At 35.0% G+C, this 24,642-nt stretch overlaps 1 protein-coding gene across 16 annotated transcripts in view; it reads right to left on the bottom strand.

Annotated features, from left to right (window-relative positions):
* The window catches only part of AKAP9 (A-kinase anchoring protein 9), a 120,529-nt gene that overhangs the window by 44,827 nt on the left and 51,060 nt on the right, over window positions 1–24,642 (bottom strand). For 12 of the 16 annotated variants that reach the window (XM_074835286.1, XM_074835369.1, XM_074835326.1 and 9 more), the window contains 13 exons: window positions 23,481–23,694; window positions 22,645–22,724; window positions 20,858–20,996; window positions 20,291–20,412; window positions 18,226–18,331; window positions 17,602–17,800; window positions 14,500–14,593; window positions 13,551–13,643; window positions 11,584–11,958; window positions 10,379–10,603; window positions 8,637–8,777; window positions 7,996–8,099; window positions 7,150–7,355 (listed from right to left, as the gene is read on the bottom strand). In XM_074835286.1, the coding sequence (XP_074691387.1) occupies window positions 7,150–7,355; window positions 7,996–8,099; window positions 8,637–8,777; window positions 10,379–10,603; window positions 11,584–11,958; window positions 13,551–13,643; window positions 14,500–14,593; window positions 17,602–17,800; window positions 18,226–18,331; window positions 20,291–20,412; window positions 20,858–20,996; window positions 22,645–22,724; window positions 23,481–23,694 (2,098 nt within the window). The remainder of the gene's footprint in view (window positions 1–7,149; window positions 7,356–7,995; window positions 8,100–8,636; window positions 8,778–10,378; window positions 10,604–11,583; window positions 11,959–13,550; window positions 13,644–14,499; window positions 14,594–17,601; window positions 17,801–18,225; window positions 18,332–20,290; window positions 20,413–20,857; window positions 20,997–22,644; window positions 22,725–23,480; window positions 23,695–24,642) is intronic. The other 4 variants (XM_074835310.1, XM_074835317.1, XM_074835351.1 and 1 more) reach the window with 2 other exon arrangements.

Raw genomic sequence — 24,642 nt, 5'->3', positions numbered from 1 at the left:
ATGACTTGCAAGATTGTCTTTAAAATACAACCATGTAAAAAAGCCCCAGACTGTCAGTCCCTGTTTCACCAATGCCCAGCTATGTTAGTGTCCATTAACACAAAACTGTTCAAATTAGTGATTCAAAAGCACAGAGTCAAGTGAGTAAAGGGAAACACACACATAATTCAGACAATTTCTCGGACAAACAGACTACAATAGAGAACATCAAAATTCAGCATTACTGAACTGAAAATTGATTAAAATAGGTAGCTGAATACATCAATTACAGTGCAGGGGGACTGCAACTGTCCCGACTGATGGGCCACCTGACACCTGCCTACTTCTTAATCTTCCTGATGTCTGATTCAGTTTAAGGGCATTATCCATTCTGTCTGAAAAGCAGGAGACACAAAGTTTGCCTGTGGTATTAAACTGATAGCAATTCATCTAGAAAACAGTAAATTTGCCATGTTTAGAATTCAGGGCTGTGTTTAAGCAAGACAAGTGAAAGCAAACTCCTGAGATGTTTTAAAATCACACTTTCAGTATGAAATGACAATACAGTAGTACATCACGACGGTAGATAACTTTTGCTGATAGCATGTTTTAAAAACGAAGAAGTGTTATGTCATTAGGCTGTTAGATTTGAAATGTCAGAAATAATTGCTATTATGGAAAGTTTTTTAAAATGACAGTTAATGAAGTATATTTCTGAAATATATTTAAAATAAAATAAATGTTTTGGTGTGGTTTTGTGGGTTTTTTTAAACAGATGGTTTTGCTTAAGGTTTTCTCAAAAAAATACCTTATTTTGGGAAACAGTAGTATGACTAAATGAGTTAAGAAGAGTCAACGCCTGTTTAGCAATAAAGCTGCAATATTGGGTTATCTTTGAATTTAAGTTCCTGGTTACTCCCTGAATTATGACTGCTGAACTGGAACAGTTTGTTTAGTTACAGAAATTGAAATGAAATCATAATAGGTCAATTTTACAAATTGCCTTGAAAAATGTTGTTAGTACTCTTGCTGGATACAATTTCCTTATACTTGTTCTTGCCTCTTAACCAGGCACGCAAATAACATTGGAAATATGAGTCCTCTTGTTGATGTTGTTTGACCCTAGCAAGAAAGTCAGATTCTAGTTTTCAGGTTAGTTTTTAGGTTTTTTAACAAGTTGTGACATGATTAACCACCTGGTTTACTTACTATACTTTCATACTTGCAAACATTCTGATAATAATATCTACACATTTATTTCATTATGGATGCAGCTACTATGTATATGACACATATACGACAAACTAATCTCCATCAATTTTGATTTAGAAAGGCTTTGTTTTGTTTACTTTTATCTTATAATTGCTAAAGTTTTTAAAGGCAGATGTAATTTTTTTCTTCTAGTTACATCATTACTGTTTCATATCTCCTTTTAGATATGCGGGATATATGTTTACAAACTCTTTTCACACTCCAAAGGGAAAAACAGAAGCACACTATATGCATGAATGGAATGAATAACCAGATGAAAAGAATATACATTCACATGGCACCTTTCATCTACACAGGATTTCAAAGCACTTTTGAGTACTGCAGTTTGGAACTTCAGCCACAAACTACTGTAGTGGAGTCACCCCTAGCAGTGGCTGGCAGTCATTTTCTGCCAGCACACTAAATATTTGCAATGGGTTTGTACAGCATAAAAGCTTTCCCATAACATCCTAATATTCCACCCCCCTGCAATGTAAGGAAGGCTGCAAAATGAACAATTTCACAATTTTTATTCAATAGCATTCTGATTTCTCACCACCCAAATGTGGGTTGGCTCTGGGTGTCTCAAAATATCAATAGTGGTGCAGAAGCTTTAATATCCTCAGAGTAGAAAGGACCTTCATTTAAGATGGACATCCAGCAGCATAAGTATTTCCAAATGCTGTGCCAAAGTACTGGTTAAAGACTGAGTCGAAGGAAAGCATATTCCCTATTGAGCCACCGACACACTTACTGCAGACCTGATGCTCTTTGGAGGCCACCCATCTTAAGTACTGACCAGGTAAGACCCTGCTTAGCTTCAGAGGTCTCACAAAATAAAAGCCCACAGTACAGTAGCACAGCTATAAACAAGATAAAACAATGACATATTAGTTATCGCACAGTCTGATTCTTTCTTGATGGAGTAAAAATTATCTATGTAATATTCCTGTTTTCCTTCTCAGGCTTAACCCATAATTCATGTCCTATAACCCCTATATTTTAGTAAATTATTTGCTTGAGAGGTACAGCTGAATTGTGCAATGATGAGTGTATGCCAAATACAAAAATAAACATTATACAAAATAACTGCAGAAACGTGCAGTCTGTTGCAAAATCACCTGAACTTCTGGCTGCCTGGAAACTTTTTAGAGAAAAAGTTAAAAACACTGAACCCTGCTTAGAATGTAATCTTTTAAAAGCCAAAAGCCATGTCCGGAATATGTCTCTTACGTTAACATTATCACTAATATTAGTACTTCTTCTTGACAGTGACCAGAACAGTACAATTTGGCCTCCAAGAACTAATGATAAGATTTTAAACTCCTGTTTTGCTTATGTCAGTTCTTTTGTAATTTGCTTCCATTTCTTCTGGATAAATACAAAATAAACCAATGCTAAAATATAATTTTATTATATGAAAAATCTCAGAACAAAACCTCATAATTTACCTGAAATATAACTATGAAAAATGAGGAAAGAAAAAAAGAGAGCTGTCACCTAAAGTATAATTTGTGACATGGAAACTTTACTACTCTCAAAGATATAAAAGAAAAAACAGAAAGTATCAAATGTACACAAAACCTGTAATAATTCTGTTCATACTGTAGGGTTGGCAACTCAAACAGAAAAATCAATGGCAAATGATAAATGTAGTTGCCCGTATTGTAATTTCTACGAAGTGCCACTTAAGAACAGCAGTTCATGTCAAATGTCCTCCTAACTGCAACGTAAAAATCTCCGTATCTTTTTCCCCTGAAAATAGTCTTAGTACACAGCATCTTAGCACAGCATCTTTCCAGAAGATTTTCAGTGGTGGAAGCAAGAAATAGAAATGTTGTCAAGTCTTATTAACTGCCGCTGGCAGTTACATGCCTAACCCCCATTTTACTAATCCTTATAATGCTGTTCAATCTCCCACTCCAACAAAACTAAAATCAAATTCTCTGTCCCTCATTTATTTTTTTTTAGTCAACAGAAAATAATAAACAGAGCATTACTGGCCCAAGTAAAAATGTCTTCTCCCTGTGTAAACTCTCTCCTTGTAACAAAAAAACCCAAACAGCAAAGGTTCATATTGTTTCCTTGCCACGAAGCCTGCAGTTCAGCACATCAGATGTCATGGCCCACTAAATCTTAAGAAAAGTGCTTAATTATACAGTGCTTACTCAGAAGTTTCAGATACAGAAGCTGATTATGAGCTGTCAACTGACATTTATGAAGCAATACATATTTTGCATCATGTAGAGCTAGTATCTCAGTTTACTCCTGGTATTCCACTGAGGAATTAAGGTTAGGGGTTACAAATTGAAAACAAAAAAAAATCAGTTTTATGGTATTTCAGCTATTCATGACCTTGTTCCTGCTACACTGTTCAGAAACAAGAACTCATAAAGTATGTAAGACGGTTTAATGTTCAAGGAATATCATAACTGCACAGGCTTCTCCACAGGAACCCGCATTACTGCAGTCCCTCAACCAAGGTACAACGTCTGAGGCAGGAGAACAGCAAAGCCTGCTGGCTCTGTCACGATGACTCCTGGCCCAAATCTCCAGATGTAATTAACTCATATCATTACTTTGTACAAATGCTGTTCACTTTCAGTAATATGTTTTATGACTGAAATTTAAACTTTACTCGCTCTGCTAGAAATAAAATCCCATGTTAGCCAATAATCTAGGCAAGGTCACAGATAAACCTCTATACGCTCTATAAATCAGGTTGTGGTTATAAGTAAGTGACCTTACTGATTCAGCTTTCTTAAACGCTGAGTAAACTGAGTTTTGCTTGTCAATAAATACGGATTATGTTCAGAAGGTCAGAGAGAATTCATTTTACTAAACACACTATTTTTTCTGTTTTATTATTAATTTTTATTGGTACAAATTTATACCTACATATTTCCTAAGTAATTCAAAAGGAAGACTTGTTTGGTTAGGTACTAGATAATACAGTAACATGCACAGGTTAAAATATAGAAGTAATGTCTAACTATTTCTTACTTCCAGAAAACAATGGAGAAAAAATTTTAAAAGCTTATGTCCTCTCAGGCCATTCAGTAGAAGTATAGGAAATGAATAACAACAGTCCTGTTGCTGGAATAGAACTTGTCATCTAATTCCATTTGAAAAAGGATCAAATACTTCAGCCGATGAAACAGTACAACTACTACTACGGCTGTCTGACCCCAGTGGCAGTACTATGTACACAGCAAGGATGCTGTTGTATTATTTTGAAAGGAAAAAAAGAGAACCCTGAATACAACCTCAGAGATACATTACAAAGTATACAGTCACCAATTATAGCCACTGTAAGCTTGGGTCTTCTTTAATCCTCACTTTTTTCTTTGGTTTCTCCTTCTTTCCTAATTGTTTCTGATTGTAAGGAAACATGCAAAAAAGAATACTGGAATAAACATCTGGTATGTGAAAAGCTCTATACCAAGGGGGGCATCAGAATAACAGAGAAATTGCTTTGTTACAGACGAGTGAATCCTTACATGCCTCTTCAAGATACACTAATAGGAAACATAAGAGTTAAAACAGTCAACCTTCACCACTACCAGAATGGAAATACAGTTCTCTTCTATTGAAGAGAGTACTCTTTCACCAGAAGACTTGCCAAAAAATTAACAATACATTCCAATTACAGGGCCTGTTGTGCATTTAGACAGTAGTATTATGAAAGCTAGACATAAGTGTGTATTATAGCCACCTAAAATACCAAAAAAAGCTACTCTTTTAACTGTGTTTTTCTATATATATGTAATGCAAGCAATCCATATTAAGAATTGTTAATGACAATAATTAGTGACAAATACAAGTATACACATTGCTGTGCAGGAGCAGGCAAAAAGCAAATGCATATATTGTGCATTGTACGTGCCCGTGCAGAGCAAGCACGTATGAGAGTAGCGAAGGGCAACAATCACATATTAGCGCTTTGTACATACAGTTACGTATTTATAGTTTGAGAAAAGGGAGCAATATTCTCAGCAAATAAGAATAAGGGAGAAAAGCAACAGTATGTGTTTTGAGAACAGGCATGATATAACTATGAACTAGGTTCAGCAAATGCACTAGGTAATACCACAATACTGGTATAACTGTGACAGCCTGTGATCACCACCTTCGTAACCAGAACACATTTTTATTTCTTTGGGCAATGTATGTTGTGAAAACCCCAATGCTCTTTACACACCTCAGACTATACAATGAGAACACAAATAATACAAAGAATATTTATAAATTGCTGGTTTTAATATAGAAAACTTACTTAAAATGCAGTTTACATAAAATTTAAGACTACCTCAGGATACAAAAGGAGATGGTGGTAAACTTTGAGCCTGGTCATTGCTCCTTTTACCATCTGGCTAGGAGACTGTGTAGAAAATAGTCACCAGTGGTTGAAGATACTTACTCTGAACTGCTTTAACATAAACAAACTCTATTAAATTTTCCACCCCAAAGTAAAGTGCAAGAATACTCCATTTTGAAAGAAGTGATTCCTTCAATTATAGTAGCAGATGTTCTCAATCTTTAAGGTCTCCTGGACAAGTATCAAAAATTAAGGCCAAAAGCTTAGTCATCCAATCTAAATTGGGGGGAAAAGGCAAAGACTCAAAAGCCTGAGTTTTCAAAAAACAGTCGTTTCAAACTGTTTCAAAAACCAGTTTTCCTCACAATTACATATAGTGAAATGTGCACAAAAGTTATGAGGTTTTTCAATGAGACAGGAGTACTATCCAGGCATAAAAATGCTTTTAGCCGGAAAAATCAAGAATCTTTAGACTGCAGCTGTACACATTTCACCGTGCACAACCTCTTCATTAATGAACTGAAAGAGATGTCACTGCTACAAGTCATACAACCTTTCTTAACTTGTCCCAAGGCTTAATGTGACCTATATTTAAAGCTAAAGGGAATCAATATTTAATAATCTACATTTTGAATGAAAGAGGTAAAGTTCATCTTCATTTATCATTTGTATTATTACTCTGTAGTAGATCCTTTCTTAATAATGAAACGTAGTATTTGACTTCCAGTTCTTTTTCTTAATCACAGTAGTTAGAATTCCAGCCAAAACCAGATGTACGATGTGTGGCTGAACTGATCTGCTGCATGTTGCCTCCCCATAAGACCCAGGATGAATGTATACACCCTTATGCCAGTTTCTGTACCATGGGTACCTAACTGACAATACGATAGAGCACCTATTCTTGCTCAGAAGAGAAATGGATGGACATTATCCTAGTACAATCACAGGAAATTAAACAGAGCCTGGGAGAGTTCTTAAGACACTGGTAAGCAATTAACTACAATGTTAAAGTGCTCCTTTAGGCTTGCGCCAACTAGCACTCCTCCAAACAGCTGATGGGCGAGGCTTGGCAGTTAGAAGGTTCCTGGAACTGTTTCCAAAAGGCTGTTTGCATGCAACCACCCTCTTAGGAGGCTAAGGAAATCCACAAGCATATATACAGGCTGTCCCCCACGACAGCTGGCCAGAGCGACCAGCAATGTCCCTACATACATTAAGTGCACTAGCAGAGATACAGTGTTTGACACCAGTTCCCATTCCCCATACATACAGAGGAAGGTGTAAACTTAGTGCAAGATGCCATGGAGCTGTTTCATTCTCTTCACCTCCTTCAACATGAACATATTTATTTCTGTATTTCTCAATCACTTTCTCATTCTGTTGCAGGCTTTACAACAGGACCCTAGACATGAGTCATAACTGACCAGACAACTCCTGAAATGTTATCTCTTAAGCAGAGATGTCATATGCATTCAAATGACAAATAATTATTTTTAAAAAGTTTATTTTTAATTAAAAATTTCAAAACTAAGGTCATTTAAATATATAATAAAACTATGCAAGTGCTGCTTGTTACAAATAGAAAACCATACATGCAGTACCTTTTTCATATCCCACACGGATACAGGGTTTTACTGCGTCCTCTGTCTCTGTGTCCCATCCAGATGGTTTGGAAGGCTGGACTTTCCCAGACCGATCCAGTAACCCGAGAACATGGCGACCAATTGTCTCCTCCATGGCCACAGTTGTCTTCACAACTTCTAAAAGAATCTTCATGAGTTTCTCATTAGCCTTCTGAAAAACATGCCTGCAGGACAGAAACTAATCAGTCCTTTCATTTTCCCCTGCTTTCAAAGTGGTTTTTATCCCTTATACACCCTTGCAACCAGGAAAGATTTGCAGCTGAAACAGTAAAATTAAGATTTCTTTTTTAAGACTGTAACCCACATCATACACATCAATACTAAAAGCACATTTGTGTTAAAAGTCAGTTCTTTTTACAAAACATGTAAAAAGTCAACCTATTTATCAATATTGGTACTTTTATCTGAGTATTTTATCTAGTTATTCTTTTAAAACAGAGGTTTACATTTGCCTGGTATTTATTATAAACTTACTCTTTTCTCAAAGTGACAATTAAAAAGACTGTTCGCCTACACAGATCAAAAAAGTTACAGATTAGTCAAAAGGTATTATCAAATACAACAATTATATTAATGTAAACTTATTTCATAAATGTAACATACAACGGGCATACCAATACACATGTATAAATGATGTATATGATTCTATGTGTCATATTAAAGATATAGTAAAATAGGTTAAGTTTTGTCTCATCCTCTATGCTATTATCAGTCAGAATAAAGCTTATAAATATCATTAATTTAACAACAAAACAATGATTCTCAACATTTTTCAAAACATCTTTTCTTAACAGTTCTAAGCACCTTTCTTTAGAAAGAAGAGCTGAAGATGTTTCATCAGGCTTTCTTCCTCCATCTTCATCCTGAAAGATCTGCTCTCTCACATCGTTTTGGTTTTCATTTTCATTCTGAGTAAGTTTTTGCAGAGGGAGAGAAGACAAAAAGGACAGAAATCCTGTCATTGCAGAATCAACATATTCTTCTTACACGCAGTAAATATGAAATTTAAAACCTAAATTAGTTTTGTTAATAAAACTGCAGCAAATTACAAATCAAGAAATACTCTTCCTACATGGAAAAATTAACTAAAACATAAATAAAAACAAAACAGGAAATCCAGGGCAGGGCCTATTAGAAAGAACTTTGTTACACTGATTAAAGAGTCCTTGTGCTTTCTGTTGGTGTTGCTATAGCAATATGAAAATGTAAGCTTACCTGAGCAAATAGCTACAGTAATAATCCCCACCTTCAAGCTGTTAAACTAGCTTCTGCTTACCTGAAGTAAAAAACTACATCTACCAGTACCACCTCCTGATTCTTAAATCTGCTCTGTTCAAGTGACACCATCTTAGGAAAATAGATTACATAAAAAGAGTAGCAGCAAAAAGAAATCTTACTGGTTTTACATGCTACAGCTGCCAAGAAAGTCAAAAGTCCATGTTTACCTCTGTTTGTGTGCTGCTGTTTTGTAGCTCACAAATCAGACTCTCTTTTCCAGGTACAGAATGTTGTTTTAATGATTCCAGTTCTTCTAAAAGCATTCTCTCTCTCTCTGCAACCAGGCTGTCATTCTCCATTGAGACACGCTAAGAAAGAAGTATTATAAAGGCACACACAATTTTTTAAGCTTCTGAGTATGTGAGTCCTGTCACTTCTAATTTTTTACATATTTTGCACAATGAAATTTCAGTCCACTTCTTTCAGTGGTTACAAACACATTGAAAGCCTTCTAAAATGTAATACAGCTAATAAACACTTTTGGTATCTCACACCTTTTTTAAGATTTTCATACAATGTTTATGCTCTGCATGAAACACAGCAGTCACAATGCAAACTGGAAGGAATTTCTGGGTATTTCATGCTACAGTACATGTTTTGCAGAAAAAAAAAGATGAAAATAAGTTCTATTTATAACAAACCTACACACACCCTCTTTTAGAAGAGCTAGAAGTGTTCATGGCTTAAATGCAATGCATATGTTCCTGTGTGGTTCTCACGGATAAACAGTCTTGGCATTCGAAACTGGAGAAATGCCAGCAGGATAAGTTCTACTTAATGTTTTTTATCAGATTCAGGGATTTGCAACCCCTAACGAAAGATGCTGCTGCAAAGTGACAAAGAGGTAAAAGGAGAAAGGATGTATATATTGAAGTGAAAGATTATCAGGATAAATGACAGAAAGACACCTACAAAGCAGCTAAGACACCTGACATTGCTGGACAAGGCACCTAGGATACAAGTGACTGGCTCTCTAGATTCCCCAGCTACCTGGGCCTGAACTTAAACAGAACAGAGCCAGGTTTGGCTAAGGTCTGAAAGAATCTACAGCTCCACTCCACAGTGAAATCAAAGAATTTTAGAATTCACTCATTACTATTTCCACGTTCATTTCTGTAACGTTACATTGCTGAAATTAAATCAGGGCAAGATAAATTCTTCTGGATTCTGTTTACTTCATCTTTCAAGGGAAGGAATCCTTGAAGACAAGTCTATAAATGATATTAATTATTAAGATAAATTAATGAGTTTCATTAGCATACATATGCTTTGAATAGATGGAGAGTGACAGCAAGTTAAATTTAAAAAGGCAAAGAAACAGTGGTGTTTCCCACCAAACCCCACAGATTTTTTTTTATTCTGACAGTCGGTAAGGACTTTGTCTCCTGTGATTAAAAAAAAAAAAAAGCCAAAACATGTTGTTGCAGGAAGCCACCAATACTCTTCAAGTTCGGACCTCAAGCGGGGATGAGGAAAAATGAAGAATTCTATAGTATTTCTAGCCATGACTGGTGGCTTCATTGATGTAAATGGATTCTTGCCTGCACCCTGCAGAGCTCCATGTACCTGGCAGGTGCCATGGTTTACAATGCATGTGCACTCACTCACTCTTCTGGCTGCTGTGCAGCACTGCAGTTTTTCTCCAGGTTTACAGATGTCTAAAGTGATCCACCACTGACTAGAGTTTTGATTAAAGAAATACGCCTTTCATACGTATATGCATGTATGTGTTTGTATATATACGCTCACAAATAAGGTATGTGTGTGTGTGCACATGGGTGTGTGTGCATGCACATAGTAAATATGTGTGCATCTCTATATAGAGATACAAGTATAAACAAATATAAATCTGCCTGGTGATGTCCCTCTGTTAACCCCTGTTAACACGTTGAGTCAAACTCCATATTACCTCAGCTAATTGCACTTTAAGACTCTCAAGCTCTGCTAAGAGTTGCTCTTGATTTTCTTTTTGACGTTCCATTTGCTGCATGTGCCCTTGTCTCAGTAATTCTGTTGCCTGCTGATGTTCCTCATACTGCCGTACTAGCTCCTGTCGCATGTCTTCCAAACGCTCCTCATATAACAACAGCTGACTTGATGTTTCTGTGTCTGATGCCGCCATCTCACTGTAGCACTGAAATATTGGAACTATTTTAGCATTTTATGTTCAATGACAGCTTCTAGTAAACATTTAAATATATTTTAGAAAATACTTTCACAAATTAAAGTAGCTATCACGAAAGCATTACCTTGTTGCCTGCTTCTTGAAATGTGCAAGTTTAGAATTATTCTCCATTTAAAAGACAAGTTTTTTTAAAATAATTTTAAACAGTGTTAACTCTTATGCTATTTAGCTGGTGGGGATCTCAACAGCCATTACATTGGTAGACATACATGCGGTGAATGTGTGTACAACAGGAGTTTGAGAGAACAGTATCAAACAAAATAGTATTACAGTTTATTCACTATCAAGATAATACAAGATCAGAATATTTAACTGTTACACAAATTTGAAAGTCTAATTTTTGCTTCAACTAATGCCATGTTTAATTAAAAAAAAAATTAAACTTAGGATGAAATTGTGGAGTCAAAATTTATGACTGCTTTTTACCATATTCCACATCACCCCTACCCCATGTTTGTGAAATGCTAAATATATATTTTACATATTACTTTTATAATTTTTATGTTCAGCTGATATCCTTTATCACAAGGGACTCAAACTCTTTAAGCACTGTTTTTAATCTGCTCCTATATATACAAACTCTAGAATATAACCTAGCTTACAAAAAGTCTTTATACAATTTATTGCCTGCAATACAGTTTTATCCATGAAATAGAATAATCTATTTACATGTAACCAGTGTCTTATTTCTGTCCTTACACATAGCATAATGTCGTGATAGTCAGGCAGAACACAGGAAAGAATGGTAGAGAATTTAGGTCTAAAGTTATCACTCCTTTAAAAAGGAAAGGGAAGTATTTAAATGGAATTTTCATCTTAGTTTCTTTCTTTGCAGTGTTCTCATTGAAATGAACTGTAAATCTATTGGAAAGATTATTCAGATATGGTGTTACACACTGCCTTTTTTTTTTTTTTTTCCTTACACTTACCGGTGTTTCTTCTGCAGTAAGCCCTTTGACATGGGAAAAAAGTTCTTCAGAAATCACTGTGTGATCATGTGTGGTCTGTCCTAATATGTATCCAGGCTTGCTATTGGAGTGAAGCTGTTCTCCAAGTGAGTTGATCTCACCAGACTCTTCACTGAGTTCCTTGCAAAGTGATTTTGATTCTTCTTCAGGCTTACTGCCTTTTTCTGTTGCATTTCTAAGAGGGCTGTCAATCTCTTCTTCACTACATTGCTTTTTAATTTCAAAATGCATTCCCTGTTGATGTGCAATCTGTGCTTGTGCTGCTTCTTCCTTCTGCCGAGCAATTCTTGACAATTCAGTCTGTTTGGCAAATGCTACACTCATTGACACAATTACCTGAAAAAATAAGAAAAGTGTTATTAGTTTATGCTTTATCTCTTATTGCTGAAGAAATCTCATCGCTGACCATCAATAAGTACTAAAAATTCTGAACTATGATTCCTTTTTCTTTTCCAGAGGAAAAGAGAAAGTTAAAAGGACAGAGACATTTGGTCAACCTCATCAACAGTCACATCTTAAAATACAGACATGCTGTATTTAAGGTAGTTTAATAAACTATAATACTATATTCAGTTAAAATATATCATTTAGCACAGAATTATCTAGTTATTTTTTAAAAAGATTCTATAAGGTAACTTTAAAAAGTCCTGGCATACTGATGTAAGTGCAGCTTATGCCTCTATTTAATCAAGCATCCTCTGTAAATGTTTCACTGACATGGAATTTTGGGCTGTATAGAGACAGCAGTGCCATATGCTTGATACTCAGCACAGGAATTTCACTTGACCAGAAAGAAACTTCTGACATGAAAGAGCTGCATTTGCAGTTACAACAGGCTGGTAACTTTTGTATTGCTAAGTATCTCCTTCTAATACAAATAACCCCCTTTTCCAATTATGTGAGCTGTTCTTTTCTAGATTTAGACTAAAGCAATTTATAGTGTAACCTACAAAAAAGTGTGAAAAAAATAGTATAAGTACAGAAGTGTTACTCTTGAAAAGAAAACACCCAACTCTTCCTTTCCAGAAAACGTGAGTTCGGCTTTTGAACTGAAACAGTTGTTAACAGAACACTAGCCAATCATGTACTTTGCTTTCCCATAAAGAAGTATTTTCTTGGCAGAAGATGAGAGAAATGAAACTTTTACTCCACAAACGTGGATTACTTAAATTGATGTCATCAGCCAGTGCTAGCTATAGCATTCTTCTTAACTCTGATTGCAAACCTTTTTCAGAAGTATTCTTTTATTTTTTCCAATTTTCAATTTATGTTAATTTGATTTTTATTTATGCCATGAAATAATGAGAGCAGAGATAATCTTTCATTCGGCAAAGAAGTAAAAACTATTTTGGAAGTCAAAAAGTAAGTAAATCCACAAACAATTTAATATACTCTACCTATTAAAAAATCTTAATTTTACTTCTCATGTTTTAGAGAAAGTCACCAGATTCAAATAAAAACTATACATATTTTACACAATGTATTAAAATGCACAGTAAAATATGATCGGAAAACAGTGTGGAACTGTTAAGTGCAAAATCTTTTGAACTGGTCAGCTGTTAAGCCTAAAGTAGCAAGAAATCCACTCTCTGAACCTCTGGATTTTGTAAATAAATTCTAGTGTCAAGTATGGTTGCATGTTGGCTATTTTCTTTGAAGTTTTAAAGCAAAACACCACCACCACCACCACCACCCCCAACACGAACAGAAATTATGAGTTAGGAATAGGAGAGAGAACTAAGAAAACCCAAAATGTTTCAGAATATTTTTTGTAAGACTTTCCTGGTCAGAATCCAAATTAAACAATTCCTTGTAAATAAAACAAAAGTTAGCATATGATATTGCAACTATCTGAATTGTCAGAAATGACAAATGAAAATGACAGTATTTTTAAAACATATTTTAAAGTAACAAAATAAAAATTATACCTTTGCTATTTCTTCTTCTAATCTTTCTTGGTACTGTTTTTCTAACAATTGAACAATGTCCAGATCATTCTGCATTTCAATTTCACTAGCAAGCTGTAAGAAAACCATGAAATCTCAGATCATGTATTTGTGCTTTTATTTCATTAATATTTAAAGTTTAAATCTGATAGAGATTTTTTCCTCAATTAAGTTATCTTCATTTCATGCAAATCACATCATTTTGTACCACAACATAGAAGAACCAGGTAAAAGACACTGCAGTGTTTCTGCTTTAAAATTAATTTTTAAAGTTGAATTTGCAACAACTCTTCTTCCAGCACTATTTCAATTGTCAAATGCGGAGAAAATAGGTAAGAAAGCACAGGATCACAGTACAAAACAGCATCAATATTCTTCAAAATGCAGAATTTTTGAGCCAGGTTTCCAGCAGTACTAGGGAAGGAATGTGTGGGATCATCTCCATTAGCATTTGGTTTCTAAGATCTTTGGGATTACTTTTGCAAGATTTCTCCTAAACTGTGTAGTCTATACTTAAAACTACTAGGATTTCACTTAAATCACTCTTCTTTCATAACTAATGTTTAAAGAAAAGTCACAATGTTTTAAAGACTTCCAAAGAAATCCCAGAATTTGAACACTACTTTTCTTCTACTTTAGTAAGTAGCAGCCCAACCCAAATGTCTTGCTTCAGAGAAAAAAAATTTTTTAAAAAATTAAAATTTAAACCCAGGACCAATAAAGCAAGTTTTATTGCTCATAGTTTCCAGAAATGTTTTTCAGCAAAATTTAAATATTTTTCCTATAACATGGACTAATAGTATAGTGTAATACTAAGATGATAATTAATACTACAAAAGACTAGTCCATATTTCAATTTCATCTTAGAACCTGAAGCATCGAAGTTATATTGACCACGTGTATAATAGCTGTCAGTTGAATTATGAGATACCTCTAGTGCTTCTTCTGTTCTTTGCTGATGAAGACTTTCAGCGCATTTCACTTTCCTGAAGACTTTTAGCTTTATTTCCGAATCTGTGGATACACTAAAAAGGTAAGAGAAGCAGAGGGAGGAAACAAAATCAGTATTTCGATATACATTATTTTTTATCTATTTGAATATGCATTCTATGAATATACATTACATATATTCAAAGACCAATAACTGCAAATATTTTCTTCAGAACACACCTTTTCCCATGTCATTAATTTCTTACACTTGACTGTATAATTAATTTGCCTTCCAAACACTAGCTCCTCCTCTTAGTGTAACACACCTTAACATCAGTTTTGCCAAGGACCTCACAAACAACTTGCTTTTAAAGCTACCTGAGAATATTTTTTGTTCAGTAACTATACACAATAAGATGAAGACAAAAGCACCTGTTTGAATTATAAGGATATGAGAGAAAGCAGAATGGCTGTGTATGAAGCCATAAAAACACCTAGAAAATGGTTATATTTATTTTGATTCTTTAAATTGATGTTTATCAACAGGTGCACTGCTTGCTTGCTTTCTTGTGTTATATAGATGAGGCATACACATGAAACAGTAAGAAATCTAATATGATTCATTTTATATTTAGATAACAACATGCTGAAATATATTCAGACTGTCTTTTGCAGCAGAACTGCTCTATATATAGAGTGCTATAAATCAGTAAAAACCAAAATAACACCACACGCCATCAAAACTCTAGCTCCCCTTTCACTACATATTGAAAAACACTTAACAGAAATACACTGCCAAAAGAATAAAATACAGTATCAAACTACCTTAAAAAAACCCGCACCTGTCCTCTAGTACTTATGATCTCCTACCACAAAGAAACTAATACCTTGCTAAAAGGGTACAAAATAGATTAAGTTAGAAAGTAACTTTATTGTCCGTAAGACTTACAATCTTAACTACACTAGGGTTTTACAGAGACCATGAAGCTTTTCTTTTGCTCAAATCAGAGCTGGTTTAGATAACCCTGAAATGGAGTCCAGGATGGTAATTTCATCAAACTTGTGATATTTTTAACTACAAAAGGCAACCCATTATTTTTAGCATTCATGTTTAATTTGATGAATGAACAGTAGTAACTGATTTTCTTTTTTCTTTTTTTTCTTTTCTGATATTACAATAGGATATACAACCAGATGAAAATGTCCCGCAAAAATTCCCTGGCTTGGCCACAGCTATACTCCTACATAGATCTTAGTTTACAAGATGCAGCAACAAACCAGGTATGGAAACTGAGTATGTATCAGATCATTCAACACCATTAAAAGCCACTCATATTCTATTCAGGCTTGAGACATAATGAGACACATCTCCATGCTATGTTATTAGAAACCAATTTATGTACTGATCTAGGAACTTTTCCTGTAAACCCCCAGTTTAATTTTAAAGTTTAAAACCTGAACTTCAGGTATGAAAGGTAAGAGAATGCAACTCTTCTTGGGAAATTTTTTCTCTGCTGTTACCTTAAATACCAATAATTGCTATAAATGCTTATTAAACATATGTAAAATGAGTTCTGAGCATTTTAGGTGAATAGTTATCATGGATGAAATCAGAACACTAACCACCCATTTAAAAATAATTTTGAAATCATATATGAATATTTATAACTGGCCAATACACATACAGAAGTATACAGTTTCCCAAAATGTATTTTGAAAATGCTCATAGCTTGTATTTTTTTGAAAGGATTAAAATGTAATTAAGAAGCTATAAAGTCTGAGCTTAGGCTAATAAATGTGTACTTATTCTACAAGGCAGATGGTGGAAAACGATATAAAACCATGGCCTCAGTCTTACAGATGCATAAACATTTGTAGAACTTGGACCTCTTATTCACCTCAAAACCAGTATATACAAGTATTAATTCGTATGAGGAAAAAAAAATGGTTATTTTACTTGCCACTTCCAAGACTAGAAACATTTTAAGGAATGAAAGGAAAACTGGTTAAGAGTTAGAAAAACACAGATGACTGAGAAAGGGCTGTGATCAAACAATAAGGGAAAAACAGCTGTTTGGGTTCTGATGGGTCATGGTGGAAGGAAAATACTTTTATCTTCATTTCTCTCAACTTCTAAGGATTTATCCTACCACAGCCCTTTCACTTTTTAACAGAGTACTGTCATAAGTACATAAAATACATAACAATTTCTAAAAACATCTAGACAATTTTCACCCCTTCTTAGTAGCACTTCCTATTGCCACTGTGTCCACCTTATTTCCAGTTGAGCACTGATCTGACTAAAAAACCCTCACAGTTCTCTCTCACAGAAGGGATATTCAGATAAAAGAAAAATGCAGAGAAACTGAGTGGATTTGTAGTATAGAAAATGAAACAAAAGGAAGGAATACGAGAGTCAAAAACGGAAGAACAGGAAACCAGAGATGACACTGAATAGGGCACAATCAAAAGCACCCACCACTCCTTGAACACATTCAAGGAGACAGTGAAAGAATCAGGGAACAGGAGGCTTCACAGTTGTCAGGATCCCCCCAAGACGGTTGCACCTCTCTCAGGTTTGAATGGCCACAATGGTCAGGGCCAGAAGGCTGATGAGTATGTCCCATGGCCATGTGGTGAAAGCCAGAATGTGTGAAGTGGACCTCAACTCTGCCACAAACTTTATTGCTACATATCATTCTAGAAAATCAATTTCATGCAACTATGTCTACACAAGGTGTAAAGTACATGACCTGGAGTTTTAAGCATTAAATGTGGTCTGTTGAGTTGGAAGTTTTGAAATTACTGCTAAAAAGTTCATATATATGAAATGACACTTATACATTATTCCAGTTATCAAATCTTCCCCTATTAACTATAAAAATGTAATAAATTCTAAATGCTGCACTACTTAGTTTGCAATGTTTACGTCATTTTTTCCATAACAGTCTCAACTCTTGAAGGAACAAAACAACATAAAACAAATGTTTTTATAGAAGATTTTTCAAATTTTGAAAACACATAGCTTTACATGAATGTTTATTTGAAACACTTCTTTTTGTACACAGTGCAAAGTTATAAGCATTAAGGAACTGATTAATACCTTGTGTGGTCAGAGGACACCCCAGAACTCTGAAGCTTATCCTGCAGATGGATGATCTCTGTAGTGTACCTCTCTTCACTTTCCTTCAGCTGCTGTTGGAAATAGGACCGGAGGTGTTCCAGTTCTTGAGCATGCTGTTCTTCAAGTTGTGTTTTAAGGTTCCCTATCTCCTTTGAACAGTATTCTTGAATCATAGGATCTATATGTAGGTTATTTGGAGGGGGGGGGAATAAATTACATTAAATTAACTCCATCCCAAGTTATTAGCAGTGATGGACTGAATAATTATTGTAGTTAAAAATTTCTTCTGGTATCATATTAATTATTTTTCCATAACAAATACTTATAACAATCTTCCATTTTGCAAAACTATATTTGATATGGGTAATGGAACTTTAACTTCGGAAAACTGAAAAAGACTAAACCAAAACTGTTTCACAGAATAGAATTCTGAAATATTTTAGAGATTTAAGAAAATCAGAATATAATACTGCAGAATCTGCTAAAATCTCTTATATGCTTCAAGCTGTAGTAAGCTATAAATCAGTTTATATTTAAAGTTATTGTCTTCTCTCTCTCTCTGAATATATATACACATTAAAAACAGCATATGCATCTTTTTACCCATTATACCCTGTGAAGGGATCTTCAGACATTCCTTTCTTGTTTCCAGATGGCTAGGTTCTTCTTCTTTCCTCCTTTCTGAAGAAGATAGCCATGGCTCTTTGACCTAAAAAATAATCAAGTAAATAAAAATGACAACAATTTGTCTGGCAATAATGCAAAAATATTAACTGTAATTATAAACATATAAGAAAGTTTGGCGCCCAATACATAAGAGAGTGTAACCAGTGTAACAATGTGTTTCATTTTACAGCCTGAATGACCAAGTATAAATTTATAGCTAGTTGATCAGCCTGTGCACAAAGTCCACAGTAAATCTCAAACTCCTGTCTGGATATAAACTGTTAAGTCATAATTCCTCTGACTCCAGGAGCTCTCCGATAAGGAGAGGAAGACACTAATACCCTCCTCAGGCCCAAGATGCAGTTTTCACATACAAATATTTTTTTTTCATGTATATCCATCAATACATGTGACCGGCAGCCACCTCTAGATATAATTAGTTAGTGTACTCTATTTAATACATGAAAGTACCTAACTCCAAATTTACTGATAAAATTTGTCTTTAGGTACCCCAGGCCCCTGAGATGAGTGTAAAAGTTCAGAGCAAGGAAGACATCCTTGGTGGAGGAGGATCAGATTAAGGAACAAACTGGACATGAATAATTTGGTGGTGCCTGATGGGATATACCAAGGAGTGCTGAGGGACCTGGTCTGTATTATTGCGAGGCCATTCTCAATTATCTTTCAAAGGTCACAGTCATTGAGGGAAGTTTCTGAGGACTAGATAAAAACACTCCTACCTTCAAGAAAAAGAAGGAAGATTTGAGGAACTACAGGCAAGTCAACCACACTTTGATCTCTGTGAAGGTGACGGAAGCAAATAATCCTGGAAACCATTTCCAAACACAGGAAGCCAAGAAGATATTCCATTTTGGAGTAGTCAGTATGGATTTATGAAGGGGAAATCATATCTGACCAACCTTTCAACACCACCTCACATTATATGCCCATAGACAAAATGATGAAGCATGGGGATGGTGAGGCTGACTGAAAACTGGCTGGATTGCTGGGCTCAAAAGGTTGTGATCAGTGGCACAAAGTCCACTTAGGAGCCAATAACTAGTGGTGCACCTAATGGCTCAATACCGGAGCCAATACTGTTTATCCTTTTCATTAATGTCCTGCATGATGGGACAAGAGTGCATTCTCAGCAGCTTTGCAGACTGTACAAAACTGGGAGGAGTGGTTGATACACCAGATGGTTGTGCTGCTGTTTCAAGAGACCTCAACAGGCCAGAGAAACAGGCTGATAGGAGCCTCATGAAGTTCAACAAAGGCAAATGCCAGTCCTGCAACCTAGAGAGGAACAGTCCTGTGCACCAGTACATGCAGAGGACTGAGCGGCTGGAAAGCAGATTTGCAGAAAAGGACCTGGGGGCCTTGGTGGGCACCTAGTCAAACAGGAACCAGTAATATGCCATTATGACAGAAGACCAACAGCCTCTTGGGCTGCATCAGGAAGAGTGTTTGCCATCAAGTCGAGGGAGCTGATCCTTCCTCTCTACTCAGCACTGGGGAGACACATTTAGAGTGCTGGATCCAGTGCCGCACTCCAGTATAAGAGAGAAATGGACATACTGGCATAAGCCTAGCAGACGGTCACAAAGGAGATGGGGGGCATGGAGCATCTCTCTTATAAGGAGAGGCTGAGAGAGCTGGCAAGGTATAACCTGAAGGAGACAAGGTGCTCAATGGCCTTGTGGAGTCTACATCCTTGGAGATACTAAAAATTTGTCTGGACACAGTCCTGGGCAATCTCCTGTAGCTGATCCTGTTTTGTGCAAGGGGTTGGATTAGACGAAATCCAGAGATGCCTTCTAACCTCAGCCATTCCATGATTCTGTGACATGGGTAGCAGCTTTCTCCACTTTATCAAATCATTGCCTTGCTCTGCCACTCAACCAGGATACATAAACACAATTTCAAATACATTCTTTGCTCATCCAGAAGGAATTTTTGCAACAGAGAAAATTCAAATGCTCATATACTATAAAAAGTTTACCTTTTTACAATCCTTCATCAGCTGTGTTTGAAGTGCTTTCAGCCTACTGTATTCTTCCATTATCTTGTTTAGAAGTCCATCCATACGCTCTTGCACAGCTAAATTACATAGATAACCAGGGACTTTAAAAAAAAACCAAAATTTGAACATTTTACCATAAATTTTAATACAGTCAATTGTTCACAAGTTATTCACTGAAGAATTATCTGATAAACATTACATATTATTGAAACAAATGAGGCCCCTTCCAAATTTTGGATGCATTTTTTATAGTATTGATATATATTTTTTTTTTGGTAGAGCTGCTAGCTTCTTCTACAAAAGGAGGAGAGAAAAAAAACCAAATCAAAACACATTTTTCAACAATTTCCACTATAATGGAAACAGCACAAGAAAATACTCATAATAAAAAATAGAAGTGGTTCAGAATAGTGAGGAAATCTCTAAAGCAGCTATTTAGGCACAGTAATTAGCACCTGAACAACTAATGGCATAATTGCCAGTCCGAAAGACTTGAAATCAGTTTTGGGTTTTTTTTTAACCAGCATGATAGTACAATGTCATTACCTTGAGCTTGACCTCTGTGTATTGGTAATTCTATGTTCAGTTTTTCCTTCACAGCAGCAGGTCTACAAAAAATATCCTGTTCCCTATTACCAACTTCTACAGCAGCTGAAGAATGTTCATTCTGATTGTCACACAAAACCTGCACAACAAATGGAACAAAGAAAAAAAGTGAAGCATTTTTTATGAATTTATCAATCACAATTTACAAAGAAAACAAGAAAAATGGTGGCAAGAAAGTAGTACTTTGTATTATCTTCTGTGGAAATGATGGCATAGATATTCTGCTGAGTCATTAGAACCTAGACAATCTTTAAAACTCCCGATAAAAGAAACAGGTATGCAAAGACTTTTCAGCTAAAACATAAAGACATATATTTTGGAATTGTTCTTTAATTTGCAACTGCCAAGTATTGAAATCTCACAGATAAAGGCCTGCTTTATTAATGCTGAAAGCAAAGTTACATTATAAATGCCTCATTCCTGTAAACTCCTATTTTAATCTAAAGAAGGATTTCCTATGGCAGAAAGTTGTATCTTTTTAGGTTACAATTAATCTTGTTCTTAAGTATTGAACAAATAGGATAAAAGGGAATAACATAAAAAAACTCAAGCAAGTCATAAACAGAATGCCTCACGTTTGTTGGTGCTATGTGGCCAGCAGAATAGATTCCATTCCCTATTTACAATGAGTAGGCAAACAGAAAATTTATCCATATGATTTCTGAAGATAAATGACAATTGAAAAAAAATGCTCAGAGCACACAATGGGATTCCTTATTTAAAGATTTTGGACTCAATGGACACCAAATACAACTTACAAAAGCAAAATTATTTCTCCAAAAGCTCAACACAGTATCACAGAGATGGGCAGCATTCTTCCCAGATGTGAAACAGCTAATGAGAAAGACTCTCATTCAGCCGCTACTTTCTGTGAGCTATCGTGGAGTCCTCCTTAATCTCTCCTATGCTGGCTCTCAAGTAAAAAAGTTCTGCTACCAACCTTCCTGAAAAGGTGTTGAAAAAAGTACAGCAAAGAAGGATAAAAAACCCCACCAAAACCAACCATTTCAAGTATTTAAGACTGGAAAACAATGGCTTATAATGAATGATGAAAGTAGCTTAATTTATCCAGTAATAAGTTTAATAAGTAACTTGACTGCTGGTCAAAAACTACCTCTAAGGGCCATTGATTACTAGTAATGTACAAAAAAAGATACAGCAAAATAGTATTATCGGTGGTTGATACCAGAATAGACTAAAAATAAGCTTTAATTTTTTACTATAATTTTAGTTACTTAAAACAATAGAGACAGCAATTTTGTTAGGTTCTTAGACACTTTTAAGTCTTTGAAAGACCTGCTGCAGCTAAGAAAGAAATTAATATCTTATTGTAGACATGAGAGTGATGTCCCATATGTCAGTATGTGTGTGACATCAGACTGCTGTTAAATCACAAACTTACGGCCAGAGACATCCAGAAAGGGAAAAAAATATTTCTGAACTAGTAGATATAAGACAAACATTAGATAGAAGATTAAAACTAGATAAGACAGAAGAATTATCTGAACAAGGACATAAAACAGTTGAGGGAAAAAAAGTACAAAATTCCTTGCAATATTATTTTGGAAGATCAGGTTTAGCAATCTCTATTTTGAGATCAATGCAAAGAGAAAAGCTGCAAAGAAAACCTCTTAAAAATGATGTAGAAAAATATGATGACTCACTGTACACGTAATCTTTAATTTTCAAAATTTTCTTTTTAAAAAAGGTTTTTTGTTAAGTCTTACCTGAGCAAGCCTAGAACATTCCTCAGTTACAGCTTCATTCAGCTTTTCTATAAGTCTTTGTGTGGATTTGACTTCATCATCTATGAATACAAATTATTTGTATTATTTTTAAACACTAGATGCACAATAACTTTTCAAAGGCCTAATTCAAAGCTCTTAGAAAGGCATAGTTTTTTGCTCCCTTCTTTCTTGTTACATCACACAGATAGATTATTATGGTAGAACTGCATGTTCAAGAGGAGTAACTGATAACAAATGGCTTTGTGTGCTAGTGACCTCTAGAAAGATCAAACTTTACAGAAACATACTGGAGGACAAAGAACTTATGCCAAAAAATTACAGAAGGACAAATCATGGGATGACAGAAAAGCCACCGTGATAACGTAAAGCTCACTGAGGCAAAAAGTAGTAGCAAAGAAGCTTACTTAATGTGGTCAGGGAGTCAGTGCAGTAATTCAAAAAACAAAGAATGAAACAACCCCAAAGATATTTTGTTGATGCATTTGCTTATTATTTCAGTAAGGAATACAACCTTATAGGTGAATCTAATATATAGTTCTCTACAATTAATTGCCCTACTACAAATAGCAAACATGAGTTGTAATACTTCCTTCTTTTTTTTATATTATTATTACTTGGGGGGTGGGGGTGTGTGTCTAAGTACCCTGAGTAACAGACTACTTGTAATGGGTAAATAATTTGGTACAAAACAACTTAAAAATGTTCTATAAAAACAATTTCTTGGACAGTTACATGCACAAACTCTTATGCTTGTTTTCTTTTAAAAGCAGGTTTTTACATCAAGAGCTTCACTCCCATAATTTTGGTCAAGTTACCTGCTTGTTGAATTTTCAAGGTCTGAAGCTCCAGCTGATGCATTTTTTTAAGATCATTCATCTCTTGTAGATGAGTACGTACAAGCTCCTCTTTAAGACTGCAAAGTGCACTCTCTTTTTCTGCTTTCAGGTACTCACGAACCTGGTCTACATGAGCTGAATAGACCAGGGACAGGCAAATACGCTGTGCTTCCATTTGTAGCTGTAAATCAGTCTTCAAATAAAAAATACACATTTTAAAAACAGAAACAAGAAAACAAAAAAAATCCTGTCTCTGCGAATTTCTGAAATTAATAATGTGTTGAATGGAATGCTGCATATACGGTATACATTAGGTAAATCTAAAAATACAGAGATTGGAAAATTGAATTGTAACAAAATAGTATGACATTTCTTCAACTTAAAATAAAAATCGACCTAAAATCAACAAAACTCAACATGCTTCAACTCCTATTTTGCAGCAATAAAACCCCAATGAATTTTACGCCAATGAAGTGAGATCAATATCATTACAAACAGTGTAAGTTAAGAAAGTTCACTCATAATACAGAAAAAAGTCTGTATTATTAGCAGACCTTAAAAACATTGATTTCCAACGCCTGTAGTTCTAGTCTCCACTTCTTGGGATGTTATTGCTAAAGCAAAAACATGTTTAGGATATGCCAATACTGCGCTATTTAGAGGCCAAGTTTGAAAAGGTTTTTAGACACCTCTAGACCATAATGATTTTTTAGTTCTATGGCAGGAAATTGCAAGACCCTTATCACATCCTAAAAAAACCCCATAATAATTACATTATACAGCTGTAGCTCTTTTCTGTAATCTCACAACTGTTTCCAATGTGGCTTTGCTTGTGATTTTATTTCTTAGGAAATGAATGAACTACAATACAACATAAAATTAGGCAGTGGTGTTGTTAGTTCACTGTTAGGTGGAAAAAAAACAATCTAAAAAAATAGTAGAAGAAGGGTTAACATCTATTTGTACAGAAAACTTAGTTGCACACTTCTTGCAGCATGCTATTCAACTTCATCACTTTATATAAATTTAAAGCTAAATTTATGATTCCAGCACCTAAATAAATACTGGTAATTCAATAGTTAAGTTACTTTTATTGGCAAATAACAATTCTTTCCAAACTACCTGCAATTAATTTACAATA

The sequence above is a fragment of the Strix aluco genome, chromosome 1 (genome assembly GCF_031877795.1).
Source record: "Strix aluco isolate bStrAlu1 chromosome 1, bStrAlu1.hap1, whole genome shotgun sequence".
NCBI lineage: Eukaryota > Metazoa > Chordata > Aves > Strigiformes > Strigidae > Strix > Strix aluco.
This window is presented reverse-complemented; position numbering and strand designations above follow the sequence as displayed.